Source organism: Zingiber officinale, chromosome 8A, assembly GCF_018446385.1.
Source record: "Zingiber officinale cultivar Zhangliang chromosome 8A, Zo_v1.1, whole genome shotgun sequence".
Lineage (NCBI taxonomy): Eukaryota > Viridiplantae > Streptophyta > Magnoliopsida > Zingiberales > Zingiberaceae > Zingiber > Zingiber officinale.
The window spans coordinates 12,932,789-12,947,151 of record NC_056000.1 but is presented as its reverse complement, the minus strand read 5'-3'; the positions used below and the strand labels follow the sequence as shown (position 1 = coordinate 12,947,151).

Genomic DNA, 14,363 nt, shown 5'->3' with positions numbered 1-14,363 from the left:
AAAGGAACAAAATGTTAGGGACCAAAATAAAAACCTTCCCAAATTTGATGAATTCAGGACGGTGTTTACATTGGATTCGGTTTACCTATCGGATCTAGTTGAAACCCGATCCGTAAGCTGAAACGTTCATACACAAATGAGTGAGCAGATGCTTGCCCTAATTCCAGTCTCCGAAACTCCGACTCGATCCCAATCGAAGCTGCTCGCCGCCACGTTCCATCGTCGCCCTCCCTTTTCCACGGTTTCCACGTCAGTGCCCGCTCCTCGATCACGCTTCGTCGGCCCTCCTTGCCTTCGAGAACTCCTCCTTCCTCCCTTGCCGTCACAGCTGACCGTCTGACCGTTCTTGTCGCGCCCGCCGTAATCTCGTCATTTCTGTCATCGTCGCTTCTTGACAAGGATATCAGGCACCGATATACTTGAAGCATTTAACATTTGAGTGCTCTAAGTATTGAAGCCCTAATTTGTAATCTTTAACTACAAGGTATGAATTTGTCATCATGCCCCTTCACTTTTGCTTCATTTTTTTTAATGCTTTTGCGATTCATCTTTTTTTTTTCTTGCTTCTGCAATGTCAGAGGTCTTGACTTGACATGAAGTCTATTTGTTGCTGCATCCATTTCTCTTAGAATCTATGATCTGTGTCAGGAAGGGCTATCCTTGGAGTGTTTTTACTTCCTTGCTTTGACGAACCAACTGACTATTCATCATGCACAACTTTTCAATCAATTCTATTTTCTGAATATATTAAATTAACTATAGCTTAGATTCATTGCAAGAAAAAGTTAGAGCGTATGTAAAATTATTTTAATGTCGTTTCCATTTCAGTTGAAGATAGGATTTATTTAAACGTGATTCATAAACAATACTAGCTTAGCTAATGATTTTAGTTCTAGTAAATAATCCAAATGTTTAGATGTATTATAAAATTTTCTCTTTATTTTACTGTTTCAATTGTATTTAGTCATATTCAGCGCATTAGACAATTTGGATGTTGAAACATACAACAAAAGGTATATTCTTGGTCTCCTATTAGAAGGTCCTTATTGATTTATATAAAGTTTGAATAGAGAATTGCAGGGTTTTTTTTTTAATATCTTGAGAGCATAATGCTTCTGGATGTGACTTTTTATAACCTGCTGAGTAAGCCTAAAAAAAAAGAATCCTTCAGGGTAAGTCTAAAATAAGATATTAAACAACTAATTTAAAAGATCTTGGTAAAGTGCTATGAGCGTAGTAGTCAGATGGTATTGTTGATCCACTATTGATAGCCCTAGTGTTGTTACATATATTTAAAGCTTCGATGCCATAATCATTTGAAGGAGAGAGGAAATTATTCCAAATAGATAGGTATTTTGTAACTTAATAGCCTAAAGAAAGCTTCAAGGGTGCAAACTATGTAAATGCAGTTGAAATACTATGTTTGGTTTGTGAATTTTTTTTATTTTTATTATTGTTGTTTGGAGGCAGACTGGTTCATTTTGGTTCACCATCAGTTGAGTTATAAAACACTCAAAAATCTGATTCACATGTGGTTTGTATCTAAGGTAAATTTAACTTGATCAACATGTGACTCAACAATCTATTGGCTTAATAAATCTCAAATTGGACATAATCTAGTCAGAATCCTTAAAAGCAGCCCTCAACACTCCAAACATTGAAAAAAATAATGAGTGTAACATGGATCCTTACATGTGCCAGATACACATATATGAGTCCTAGTAACATAGACTTTGACTTGGAAAATCAAGTGATGATTATTGCTTACAATCCTGGTAAAGATTAATCTGTAATACAAGGAATACTTTAACATTATTCGTTGACCATTGTGTTTTCATTTTCTTGCAACTTTGTAGGGCAATTTTCAAAATACCATTCAATGTTTAACAATTTTTTCAGGCTACTCTATTACAATTAATTAATGTCAAAGTACCCCAAGGTTTTTCATTTGTAGTTAAATTGTTCCCTATGTAGGACCAAATTGCATATTTTACCCTTCTAAATTACCACCTAAATTAGTCACTTATAAAGCTAAGAATTAGCCCAAATGAAAACCATTGGGAAAATTTGAAAATTTCCCAACCTTTTGAGGATATAGCATAATGTGATGGTTACTAAAGCTGGTTTAAAATTAAACAACGCTGCATTTGACTATTAGAAATTGAATACCTCTTTAGTCATTTTTTGGCTTTCATTATATAATTTTAGCTTTTGCTGTGCAAGCTTCCATGGGGTGTTATGAGATGGAAATAATCTTACAGGTGACTACAGTCATTCAATTGTCATCAGGCAGAGCAATTTTACTTTTGTTGAAGAATGATGATTGGAAAATGTCAAATGAAGATTATAACCATACTTATTTGTGATTCAGGTTTTAATTCGTTGGCTTCTCAAAATGGCCAGACATGCAAGCCCTGAAATAGATGATGAGCTTTTTAATGAAATCTATGGGAAGGCATATACTGGTCCGGTGCAATCAAAAGTTGATACAACCACACAGAAAGGGGATACAAACAAGAGGGCCCTTTCTGGTAGTCATTCTGATGAGGAAGATGAACCTCGAGATCCTAATGCTGTGCCAACTGATTTTACAAGTAGAGAGGCCAAGGTTTGGGAGGCTAAAGCTAAGGCAACTGAAAGAAATTGGAAGAAAAGAAAAGAAGAAGAGATGATATGCAAGATTTGTGGGGAGTCAGGCCATTTTACTCAGGTAAGCTGTATAATTTGGGTAAGATGTTGCTACAAGGGAATCTGACTTGCAGATGAGTTTGTCAAACTTTACTGTGGTATCACTACCGATCTTGTTAGACAGAAAATTCGCAATTACTTTGCTTTTTATTCTACCCTGTGAAACCAAAATGTTCTATCTCTTTGGTATGCTTCAAACACTTTTATTTTAAATGTACTTGTTTTTGTTTATAGGAAGAATAGTTCAGTAGATTCTTATGTTTACTGACAATATTAAATTATTTATTTTTAAGGAGGTATCCAGAAAAGCTGGGGTAGAAGAGGAGTGAGTCATGCAAACCATGATAACTTATGCTGTACAAAAGCTGGTTTAAAATGTGTACTTGTTTTATCATGACGTTTTTCCTCCTCTCTGTAACCATTTTTAGTTAACCTGAATTTGTTCCATTCATTTTTTTTCATAAACATAATTAGCTGGCACACTTCTTATTTCTAAAGAGCAGGTATGCTGTTTTGAAAATATGTTCTTCAAGAACAACTCAAAATTAATATGATCATCTGCTTACTAAGACAATGGGTGTACATATCTTTTTCCTCCTTGAGTGCTTCCATTTGTAGCTAGCAAACTGAGCTCACTAAAGTTAATCTTTATGGAAAGAATCAGCAATAGTGGAAGGTGAATGCAGAAATTTTAGTTTTATGGATTTTTTTTTTCTTTTAGCAATAACCTTCTAAAGGTTTCTAGCTTTTGGCTACATATCTAACTTTATTATAGAAACATAACATTTCACAGCATGTGGTATAAGTAAAAAGTTGAGGAAATATTTTCAAGTTCATGCTCTGTTATATTTAATGAAGCCAGACATTTACTCTATTTTTATTTTTCTTTTATGCTGTAAAGGGCCTAATCCTCTCTATTACCATGTTTCCTTTAGGGATGTCCATCAACACTTGGAGCAAGCCGTAAATCTGCAGAGTTTTTTGAAAGAGTTCCTGCTAGAGACAAGAATGTGAGAATCCTTTTCTCTGAGAAGGTGATAAATCAAATTGAAATGGATGTTGGCTGTAAGATTAAAATGGACGAGAAGTTTCTATTTGTTAGTGGGAAAGACCGATTAATTTTAGCAAAAGGGGTAGATGCTGTTCATAAAACAATTCAGGATGGCAAGGATAGACAGAGAAGCCCTAGTAGTTCAAACAGAAATGAGATTAGATCACCTCATGGAAGTCCAAAATCTACACATCTAAGACGTTCTGAATCTCAGAGGTCTCATTCTAGCCCTAGAAGTGCATCACGCTTCCCAAGCAGGAGTGCCAATCAGGAAAGGCCGGCTGAAGAACATGTTCGTCAAGACCCACATAAAATATCTAGGGGTTCTCCAAGAGGTAGGGAATGGATCTCTCTGTCAGTTGCAGAGATATTGGTACCTGAAAACATATTGTTTCATCCATTAGTTTTCTTTCTGGTTTGACAATTATTTAAAAGATTATCCTATATGTTTGATCATGAAATAATTTAGTGTTTGTCCTTTGCAGCAAGAGGTAAGTTCAAGCTTTATGTGTTCGATTATGAAGTGATTTTCTCCGTGCTTCTGGGTCAGACTGATTTATTGAAAGGACAGCCTATTATGGTTTGATTACCCTTTGAGATTTGTGTATCGTTCTGGCATTGACCCCTCTTCAAACATATTCTACTCTCTAGATAAAGCATCAATCTACCTTACAAGTCTGGATTTATAGTCTGGAATTGCTTACATGTTCTTCATTTCCCGAAGCTTATCCTAATGATGGAGGAAAAGGTCGCCAAACACACTCAAAGTCTCCTCTTCGTCCAGATGTTGGACGGGACACATTTAGATCTTTTGATGGGCGCAATCATTTTACTGGTTTGCATGAAGGTAGCTGGGATGTTGAGAGGTGGAGAACAGATTCCCTTCCTGAGCATAAATATGACTCGCATAGTTACTCTCAATCTTTGGAAGATCTTGAGAAGGAATTTAAGGAAGAGGTCATAGAATTGTCAAGAATACACGCTCAAGAAGAGGATGAAGAGAACTACAAGCACCGTGAGGTATCATTTAAGCATATTGGTTAACTGTGCGTCTATTAAGAAATCCCTTCACGTTTGCAGTTGTCATATGTACATGAAAGATATTTGGACCTTTGTTTTCTGGTAGTTATTATCTCCTAATCTACATGAATATGCTTCTCAATAGTGTTGTGTTCAATTTGTATACATGTTAATTATTAGCTTCCTGTTAGTAGTTTTTCTTCCTAATCTGATGCTGTTAAAGAAGAAATTTAATACATTCTTTAATGCTCCTTCAAATAATGCAATAAATGCATGACTTGAGCTATTAAAATATGCTTGTGCTCCTTTAGATGGATTGTGAATATATGATAGTTCAAAACTACTTCAAATATACAAAAATAAATGGATGATTATTTATATTCAAAGAAAACCCCCTTTAACCTACACTGAACTGTCCTGCCAGGTTACTTCTCCATCCTTAAAGAAAACTCTAGTAGAAGGTTCAAAATCATATTGTTCCTACTAATTTCAGTAGCTTTGCTAAATATTCAATTTATCTTGGCTGTAACTGATCCAATTATTTATCTATGGACCCAGTTCATACATCAGAGTTGACAACCTTGACCTCTTTAAATACTTTGTCTGCATGAAATATGCATTATGCATGTTGATCATAGTAGAAGGTAAGGCCAAATGGAATATGAAGGAAACTGCTGATAAAGAAGAATCAAAGGAAAAGTGGAGTTGGGAGGAGAGAGTTGAATGGTAAAGTTGAGAAGAGAAGTGATAAATAAATCTCCTTTGTTGTTGAATGCTTGAATTGTGACTTGTTTTGCTACTGTTTTGATTCAGAATCCTGAAATACTCGCATATCAACTTCCAGTATGTGAGGCCTTATCTTAGATCCATGTATGAGGCCTTTGTTGGCTGTTTTTTGTTATCAATACTGCAGATTAATACATGTTAAATACTTGTTCCAAAACGTTGTTGGGTGCTTAAGAATAGGTACATTTTGATTGTACTTATTCACATTTGCTGGTTTTATCCCTGAACTTGTTTAATGAAGGCCTACCTAAATGGCTAGATCTGTTAAAATTGAAAGCATATTGTTCATAATTCATAAATCAGACCTTTTCTAATTGTTAAAAATTTGGTTTAAGTGATTACTCATTTAAATGTAGCATGATAACAGGGCAGTTGACTTTGTAGTTGAATCCTACATTTTCTCTATTGTAAAAAATTATATGCCTCTTAGTTAAGTCACTCCACAAGTTGGGCTTGGGCTGAATCCACTCTTGCTCACATATAAAAGGGAGGATATCTTTTGGGATGGGTAGTCATCCAATCATATTTAACATAATCAAATTGTTCTATAACCTATACGGTTCTTAATGGCAGTTTGTACCTATCCATATGCAGTATGTACCTTTCCTACCAGTAGTTTGACTTCTTAGTTTTATGTATTCTGATTTTATTAAGGCAAGCTGATAGTCATATGGGAGATTCATAAATGTGACAGTAATGTCCCTTGGTTCAGCCTAGCATTGATGTGAGTTCCCCCGAGTAATTGAGATGAAATACTTATTTGATGGTTCATAATTTAGTACTCTTTTATTTTTATCCTTTTCTTTTTCTTTCTTGTATGAAACAACCATCTACTGTTTTCTGTGTGTGGGTGAACTCAAAACTTATTTATACAATGACACGCTCTTGGCATAATAGTTGCACATATTATATGCAGTGCATAAGGCAGCTTAGAGAGGATTACATGAAGAAGCTGGCTGATACAAGGACTGAGCACTTGAAACAGTGGCAGGAATTTATTCAAAAGCAGTCTCAAACACGACAGACTGCATATAGCCAACCATCTTTGGTTGAATATGACCAATCCTCCAGGAATCTGCAGTATGCTGGGTCTAGCTTACCCATGGATTCTGGAAGCAGACACCAGTACCCTGCTGATAACTATTCAGCTTCAAGGCCACCTGAAGGGTATGGTGAATTCCAGCGCCAAAGACGTGAAGATTTTGGGAACGCATATGGCCGTTATTAATCAGTATCGAGTCTGGCGGTGAGTTGAATTTTGCATTTTGAACCTTCCAAAGTAGGAAAGGAACTAGGAGGTATTTGTCTTTTGTTTCTTTCTTCCTTGATGCTTAAGACATTCTACTTCTAAGAATGGGGGTGTGTATTGGCTGCAGCTTAAGGTAAGTGTGGCAACAAGGATTACCTGATTGCTGACAAGGAAAGATGTTTCGAAGTGTCAGTCATTGAGAAAGGAATCACGACTAGTATACAAGTCATTTATTGGATATTGTTGCACCGGTTTTCTAATCCTTCCTAGTGTAATTTTCAGGGTGCATACATGGAAATTCAAGAAAAGGGCAGAGGGCATTTCCCTGTAAGCAGCTGGCTCTTTACCCTAGGCAAGTATGTTAAAGTACTTGGATGGTTTAGAGAAACTCAGATCTAATGTGGTACCTATGTTTCTAGAGATGTGTTCGATTTGAGTTGGAGGGTTTCTCATTGAAAGGTGATGAAGATGTATCTTGCTAGTAGGATCATATTTGTAAACATGTTTTATCAGACACCATTAACTACCGTGCAATTTTATTTGAATCTTGGAAACAATAATTTTGAATCGTTTTTTTGAGTCACAAGCCGAAATGCTATTTAATATTTGTCTCCCTAACGGAATTATGTTTTTGGTGCATTTTAGGAAGTTGACTCATTGTAAGGCGAGTTTATTTGAGGCGAAGCAGCCGAAACAAAGGAATTTGAAGAATTTCGCATTTAAGCCAAAAGTGAACAAAAGGCGCGAGGAAAGTTTAAAAAAAAAACGGGTTCATTATGCGTGCCGCAGAAATGACGATTAAAGAGCTAACTTCAATCATCTCATCTGCATCCTTGATGCTTATTAGAGATTTTGCATGTTTGAAGTATTGCAAAATTAAATTATTTTTTAAAAAATTGGCTATTAAATAGCCCCATTTGGCTTAAGCATATAAATGTGTTATCCCTAAAGAACAATTTGCAATCCAATTATCTATCCATGAAATCCAGCGATTCAAAACCAAGTACTCGCGTCTACTTGTTTAATATTTTGCAACCCAATCTGTGACAGACTTAGACGTCGATTGATCCTCCGATGGCTTTTCAGCGTCGCAATTACTTACTGGAATATCACGTTAAGGCGTCTCTTGGAATTGAGCTCTCAGTTTCTCCAATGCAATCTTTCAAATCGAACTCTTGTTGACACAATTTCTTCTCCATGTACTCCGTGAATGCACGATCCAAGTCGACAGCATTTTGACAGCAAAGCCAGTAGTCATCCTCAAGGGTGGAGACATCACTGTCCAGTCCAAATCCAACAAAGGTTATGTCGCCGTCTTCAAGGAAATAGACGGCCGGAGGAAGGTAGGGCGTGTGGAGGAGACATTTGTTTCTGGCACAAAGCTGAAGAGTGGCCACTCTGCCCCTTTGGTCCTCAATGCCACAATCCTCGGCCAGCCAACTCCACCGTAGAGTACACCATACACCCATTTTTCTGCTGATGATGCGTCATTAGTTAAGTTTATCACATGACGAGTTGTCACCGGAGAGGCGTTTTTGATCCAATACGGAGCCATCTTGCTTATGAAATTGAGCTTTCTACTTGCTGTTACAAACAAGTAGATGAGCTTAGATTGATATTTAAATCTTCGTTCTGGAGAAAAAGAGTATCTTATAGAAAGAAAATAGATCTTCATGCCATCAGAACGTGCAAGACATAATATGTGACTGCTCGCAGTGCTGATCATTGAGTGAATCAATCCTTAACTTTGATTAATCATTAACTCGTTGTGCAGAATATCTTAGTTCAATAAGGCGTCTTTTCAATTTCCCAAACATCCCAAGATTGAATCCCAATTTCAACAAATTAATGAATAAATTTTTTTTAATAAACAATTAATCTAACATCCTAAAATTATCTAATGTCAATTAAAAAACATACCAAAAGCTAATGGGTAAAAATTAAAATAGCAATTTCTTTTTGAAACGTCATTTTTCTAGAACAACACAACTTAAATTGTTCTATCATAGATATTTTCAATAAACTTTAGCCGTCAATTAAAAAGAATCAGACCGGCTGCTCACATGCCAATGATACTATAAAAAGCTCAATTTCATAGGCAGGATGACTTGATATTGGATCAAGAATTGTTGATACCATAAGTAGGATTTTGCATATTCTAAAGACAATAAACATCACAGCTAATCAGCTAGTGCGCTTTGTCATGGAATTCTGCAAACTAAACAGATGTTTTATGCAAGTTTCCTTGGTTTTGAAGAAGATTTAAAACAAGAACAAGTATTTTCATCAAACTCCATCTGAGATTGGAGAACTGAGGAAGACTTGTTGCCGTCATTGTCCGATTTTAACATTTAAACCCCGAGCTCATTTCTGAACCTCAGCTCGAGGCCTCCAAAGACCCAGCCTGTACTTATGTGTGTATCGAAGAATCAGTTTCCTCTGCATTATACACAAGCAAAAATCAGTGGAACAAACTTTCAGGGATCAACAACATTCATTTATTCAATTGGTAAAAGAATTTCCAATATTTCAGACGGATGAAACTGAAATAAGCACAAATGTTAAGTTTGCTCCATATTTGAAATTTGCATCTCCTTTGGAAATTGAAACGATGATCTCATTTTGAAAATTGAAACAACAATAAAGATGTTGAACTGTATACAGGTATTCCAGGGTTTCTATTCAAACAAGCAACACAATAAGCATATACATAAGCACAGCGAGAATGCAGATTATTGCATTTTAAATAATCTTAAGAAAGTTTGCGAACCTTAAGAAATTGTTTCCAGATTTAAAAAAATACTATTATTAGATGTACAGATATAACTTGGCAATGTCCAGCTTGCAAATAGTGCGCTTTGCTGTCGGTCACCTCGCTGCTCACCAACGCTTTGCAAGCTTCTCCTTCAATTATCTTCATGCATTGCTGCCCATAGAATCTCCCTCTTCTTCTTTGCCTCTTCCATCAAAGATATCCATGCCAGAATTGACATTCTTCAATTTCTGCTGCATCATATCCTTCCAAAATCTCCAGATCTACTCCCCTTCTGTCTGCTTCAGTGTGTAGCAAATTTGTGTGCTCTGCCTTTTTTTTTTGCTAGTTTTAGTTCTCCTTTACTGTTTCAAATATGCTATTAGCTATCCCTTCAGCAGAAACTTTCTTTTGCTTAATCTCCCCAGTATTGGTTTCTACTAACTTCTTCCATCTCCGCCGAAAACCTAACCAATGAAAATATCCTATATCCATATTGTTATATCCAACAAAAGGTGGAGCTGGAGAAAATGTTCTGTTCTTATTTGTTATGTCCAATAAAGATTTGAGTTGTGCCAACTATCTTTCCTTCATAACCTTCAAATGCTTCCCTTTTCCTTCAATCTATTGCAGAGGAAACTAATTTTGTAAAAAAGCTCACTCAAGGGAGATCTTTCTCTTCATGCTTGTTTCACTTCATCCTTGCTCTCTTTGTCCTCTCTTTGTTGATGTATTAATTTTAGGTCAAGCACATCATTGGTCATATGCAGATCTGAGCTCTAAGAGTTTGTTAGTTGCATGCTCTATTAATTTTTTTATGTTTCGTTTTTACCTGTATACAAGTACTATGCTTTCATTTGACAGTCATAGTCATGATCTCGGTTAGTGTTACCACTTTATATTTAGTAGAACTTTTCAAATTTATATAACCAACTTCGATAAATATAAGGATTCAACTTGAGTGTTAAAATATTTTCAATAGGTTACTAGGGATAATGAGTTTAGTTCACATTAATACTTTAAGAATAGGGTTTTTATCATGACTCCTATGTATACCCATGTGATAATGTGTAATAGATATTTCACATACAACCTTCAATAATAGCAGATAGAAAGAAATCTAATCATAGATAATTGATTAAACAAGTGCAACAGTAGAATAATAACATAGAAGTGCTTCAATTTCACATTCAAGCAATTGAAGAAGATGCCACCAAGGTATAAATTTATCAGGATCCACAATATAGGGAAAATAAACAGTAAAATTGGTAGGATTTGTTTTATTAGGAGGGTAGAAAACAGAAAAGAGTGATAACATAGCATTCCTAATCCTTAGCTAACCATTCTCTCCATCCAAAAATATTATAGAAATACTAAGAGTAAATGTTGAGATTTTCCACTTCCAGGCAGTCAAAATTTTACTAAACCAAATTGGGTCAGACAGTTCAGATATATTACATTGTTGGTTAGGTCCAAATCTCCTATTTTATCACTTAAATTATGCAAATGTCCAAATTACTACATGCCTTCTCATTCACACCAAAATTTGATGCTTCTTATGGACTCTTTTGTAAATTTCAAATTTAGACTTTGGAAAGACTGATTTGGAAAGACACACTTGTTCACTCTAAGGTTCATTATGATGTCCTTGTTTGAGCCGATATTACTAACATTCTTTTCCAGTTTTTACTGTTGTTGAACACCCCTTATTATAGTTAAAAGCTATCCATGTATTGATAACCATCACCGTGGAACCAATAGACAGTGTATTAACAACCACTACAGTTGGCGAGCAAGTCTAAACCTTCTACTACATAGGAAAATTCATCTCCGTAGCTTGTAGGGTCCTAATGAATCTCACTGGAATTATAGAAACCAAAAGCACATAAGCTATATTCACCTACTCAGGATCAGCTACTAAACCATCGGGACATAAGCTCTTGCAAAACTTGAGCTTCTCCAGATTTTTTTCTTTTTTGGAAGCAGATGATGCAGTCCTATAATTGTCAAAACTTCACGAAAGTCTCAGATGGGAGTGTCAAATTATTTTGAACAGCAGTCGATTCCCTTAGAAGAGTGCCTATTTTTTTTTATGGAGCCATATCTTGAAACTTGGAAGAACAAGATCAACTCCATTTTCCTAGAATATCATTTGTGTATACTGATATTGATAGCTTAAACCAATCTGAATCAGTAATTCCTTTAACAATGATAGAATAAACTTGACAGAGAAGGGGAGATTTAAAAAAAAACAAGAAAAGAACATTCACATGTTTGCAGGGAATGCCGAGTTTCTTGAGGCGAAGGGTTCGCGTGACGAGAAGCTTCTGGAAATCTCCGATCTCTGATTCCAGCTTCGCGGCGTGCGCTTCCACTCCGTTTCCCACCCCCTTCAAGAACTCCGGAATCCCCACCTTCACTGCGAAACCAATACCCTCAAGCCCATGATTAAACGATCGTCTAAGTTCCTCGTCGAACTCAAAACCCTAACCTTACCGTACCTTCGTAAATGGGCGCATGGTATGATCTGACATTGGCAATCCTAGGTAGGAGCGGCGGCGGAGAGAAGGCTCGAGCAGCGCCTCCACCACCGGCGATGAGTCGCATCCAGCATTTCGCCGCCAGCGCCATCCTCCCACTGCCGATCCCGTGTGAGTACGAACGAACCGGACGATGTGCATGGGTTTAAAGTTCAAAGGTTTAACCCAAGAAACTCGGCTCCGAGTAACCTGGGCCTAGATTGGGCCTTCGAAATGTGAAGGCCGCTGCCTGCTTAGTTCACATCTATTCGACATTTTGTTTATAATTTTGCTTTTTAAAATAATATTTGCAAAATACAAAAAGTCATTTGTAATTATGTCCGAGTCAACTCTACGATTGATCATATCAATTGTGCAATGTCATTATAATCTACCCAAACAAAATAGTAGAACAGACAAAATATCTCATATCTCCTCTAACTTCAGTCCTACTTCTATTTATCTAGAAAGCTTCTACCCTGTAGACTCCACAAAATATCTCCTTTTTTTTCCTTGAGAACGAGATGAGTGATAAGGAACAGTGTAAGTATCCGGAATCATCATTTGAATTGTGGCATTCTAAAGAGGCATGGGAACGGTAGCCATTATTATGGAATTATTGTTTGAAAATACGATTAATTTTGTACGGCGTGACACGAATTTTAAAAGTCTTTTTCTTCAGTAAACATTGAGACATGGGCTGCTATATATGATATTCGTTGACCAATGATCTATAATAGAATCTAATAGCAGTTTTAAATTACAATTAGATCTGAAATTAACAGTTTAAGTGCTACAATTTGCTCAAAGAATCAGATGAAATTACGAACTTCAGTAGTCATCGAGAAGAAAGTTACAGCAAAAGTTCCATTTTACATAGTTTTGGCTAGCTCTGTTCTTCATGTCTGCTAAAGCCCCTGCTCCATGTTCCACAGGCAGCACTCCTCCCACCCGCTCTGCTCCAAATCCTGCGACCAAAAGTTATCGCAGATTCCCGGACTCCGCAGCGACTCTATCCATCCTTCTTCACTCAGCTCCGCCGCCGCAGTATCCCGAAACCACGCGGCGTCGACTTCGACGCCGCCGGTAAAGTAATTAGACGCTGAGGCCGCATCGGACGACTCCGACGACAAATTGACCGTGTTCGATTTGCTGGTCGTGTCCGCCACAGGTACAAGCCGCGTGCCTTCCTCCGCTGGCCACGCGGTCTGTGGCACGGAGGCTTCGCAACGGCCGCCGGAAGCGGCCTGAATTCTCTCCACCAGACGGGGCATCCACATGTACTTCACCATGTCCTTGAACCGCTTGCTGTTGACGTCGCACCGCAGCTGCTTCGCGTGCTTCTGCACTCGCGTCCTCCAGTAGTTCTTGATCTCGTTGTCCGTCCTCCCCGGCAACAACTGCGCTATCTTTGACCATCTACCATGCCATATTTTAAATTACTCATGATCGGTTATATGAATCTCGTCTCTTTGTTCATCTACTACTCACCGGTTTCCCCAACGAGAGTGGAGCTCGAGAATGAGGAGTTGCTCTTCCGGAGTGATGTTACCCCGTCGGACGTCCGGGCGGAGGTAGTTCAGCCACCGGAGCCGGCAACTCTTCCCGGTCCTTCTCAGCCCTGTTATTCCACATCTCTAGTTAAAGTTTCTGCACGAATCTTAGAAACTTAATGGAAACTAAGCAAATGGAGTAGAAACCTGAGCATTTGGCTACAGAATCCCATCGGCCCTCGCCATGCACAGAGACGTAGTTCGCCAACAAGAGGTCTTCTTCCACCGTCCATGGACCTTTCCTCAGCTCCATCTCAACATCAGAGTTACTACCAGCTCTGGCATCGAAATCCATCACTGTGTGAATGCTTTGGAGCTAAATTACTCACTCTTCTGTGAATTAGTTGCTATGGATGATTGCGGGGTTTTATAGAGGGCGGCGTCAAAGCAGCATGTGATGTAACGAGATTAGTTTAAGCTAATTAAAGCCTTAAAGTAGGGGCATTATATAATTAGCAAGGCCAGGCCAAACAGAGTACTGAAGACGTGAACTTTGACTTTGCTTTGTCTTCATTCTTCCAAGTGGAGTTTGGGAATTATGAGAATTTTGTTTGTATTTGTAGGAGAACATGAAGTGATTGTTTTGGATTTGGGGGAGGAGGCAAAGGTCAATGATTGACGTGGATGCCTACTTGTCTTGTTTGCGGAATGGGATGGGGAATAGAATAGATTATGACCTTGTGTGACGAGACAAATTGGTGCTTTGGTATTTAGTTATCGAATTTATTATCTATTTTTATTTGTG

The 14,363-nt window shown here is 37.5% G+C and overlaps 3 protein-coding genes across 6 annotated transcripts; 1 reads left to right on the top strand and 2 right to left on the bottom strand.

The window, feature by feature from the left end:
* The first annotated feature begins 150 nt into the window (after window positions 1-150).
* LOC122012546 lies at window positions 151-7,546 on the top strand. Of its 4 annotated transcripts, none has more exons than XR_006120263.1 (8): window positions 151-484; window positions 2,372-2,710; window positions 3,624-4,074; window positions 4,225-4,230; window positions 4,464-4,759; window positions 6,462-6,791; window positions 7,077-7,146; window positions 7,440-7,546. XR_006120263.1 is itself a non-coding variant. In XM_042569117.1 (7 exons), exons 2-6 carry the CDS (start codon window positions 2,396-2,398, stop codon window positions 6,771-6,773), a joined length of 1,380 nt encoding a protein of 459 aa, XP_042425051.1. In that variant the 5' UTR covers window positions 151-484; window positions 2,372-2,395; the 3' UTR covers window positions 6,774-6,791; window positions 7,077-7,546. The 4 variants fall into 4 exon arrangements, 2 of the variants coding, with proteins under 2 accessions (XP_042425051.1, XP_042425052.1); XR_006120262.1 differs by having other exon boundaries at window positions 7,077-7,253; XM_042569117.1 differs by having other exon boundaries at window positions 7,077-7,546.
* Window positions 7,547-8,867: 1,321 nt separating this feature from the next.
* Window positions 8,868-12,215, bottom strand: LOC122012776. The gene is made up of 3 exons (XM_042569420.1): window positions 12,048-12,215; window positions 11,817-11,965; window positions 8,868-9,233 (listed from the first exon to the last, which is right to left on the bottom strand). Exons 1-3 carry the CDS (start codon window positions 12,175-12,177, stop codon window positions 9,159-9,161), a joined length of 354 nt encoding a protein of 117 aa, XP_042425354.1. The 5' UTR covers window positions 12,178-12,215; the 3' UTR covers window positions 8,868-9,158.
* A 633-nt stretch (window positions 12,216-12,848) lies between these two features.
* Window positions 12,849-13,954, bottom strand: LOC122011549 (transcription factor MYB2-like). The gene is made up of 3 exons (XM_042567935.1): window positions 13,766-13,954; window positions 13,557-13,686; window positions 12,849-13,484 (listed from the first exon to the last, which is right to left on the bottom strand). The coding sequence occupies exons 1-3, from the start codon at window positions 13,911-13,913 to the stop codon at window positions 12,974-12,976; spliced, it is 789 nt and encodes a 262-aa protein (XP_042423869.1). The 5' UTR covers window positions 13,914-13,954; the 3' UTR covers window positions 12,849-12,973.
* Between the last annotated feature and the right edge of the window lie 409 nt (window positions 13,955-14,363).

Bases quoted from the DNA above. Each gene is read 5' to 3' on its own strand.
- LOC122011549 (XM_042567935.1), bottom strand. From the start codon at position 13,913: ATGGATTTCGATGCCAGAGCTGGTAGTAACTCTGATGTTGAGATGGAG. The intron at 13,687-13,765 runs GTTTCTACTCCA...GTGGAATAACAG, and splicing joins TTCTGTAGCCAAATGCTCAG to GGCTGAGAAGGACCGGGAAG. The intron at 13,485-13,556 runs GTGAGTAGTAGA...ATGGCATGGTAG, and splicing joins CACTCTCGTTGGGGAAACCG to ATGGTCAAAGATAGCGCAGT.
- LOC122012776 (XM_042569420.1), bottom strand. From the start codon at position 12,177: ATGGCGCTGGCGGCGAAATGCTGGATGCGACTCATCGCCGGTGGTGGA. The intron at 11,966-12,047 runs GTACGGTAAGGT...TTGGTTTCGCAG, and splicing joins CCATGCGCCCATTTACGAAG to TGAAGGTGGGGATTCCGGAG. The intron at 9,234-11,816 runs GTGAATGTTCTT...TGTATAATGCAG, and splicing joins TCGGCATTCCCTGCAAACAT to AGGAAACTGATTCTTCGATA.
- LOC122012546 (XM_042569117.1), top strand. From the start codon at position 2,396: ATGGCCAGACATGCAAGCCCTGAAATAGATGATGAGCTTTTTAATGAA. The intron at 2,711-3,623 runs GTAAGCTGTATA...TGTTTCCTTTAG, and splicing joins AGTCAGGCCATTTTACTCAG to GGATGTCCATCAACACTTGG. The intron at 4,760-6,461 runs GTATCATTTAAG...TATTATATGCAG, and splicing joins AGAACTACAAGCACCGTGAG to TGCATAAGGCAGCTTAGAGA.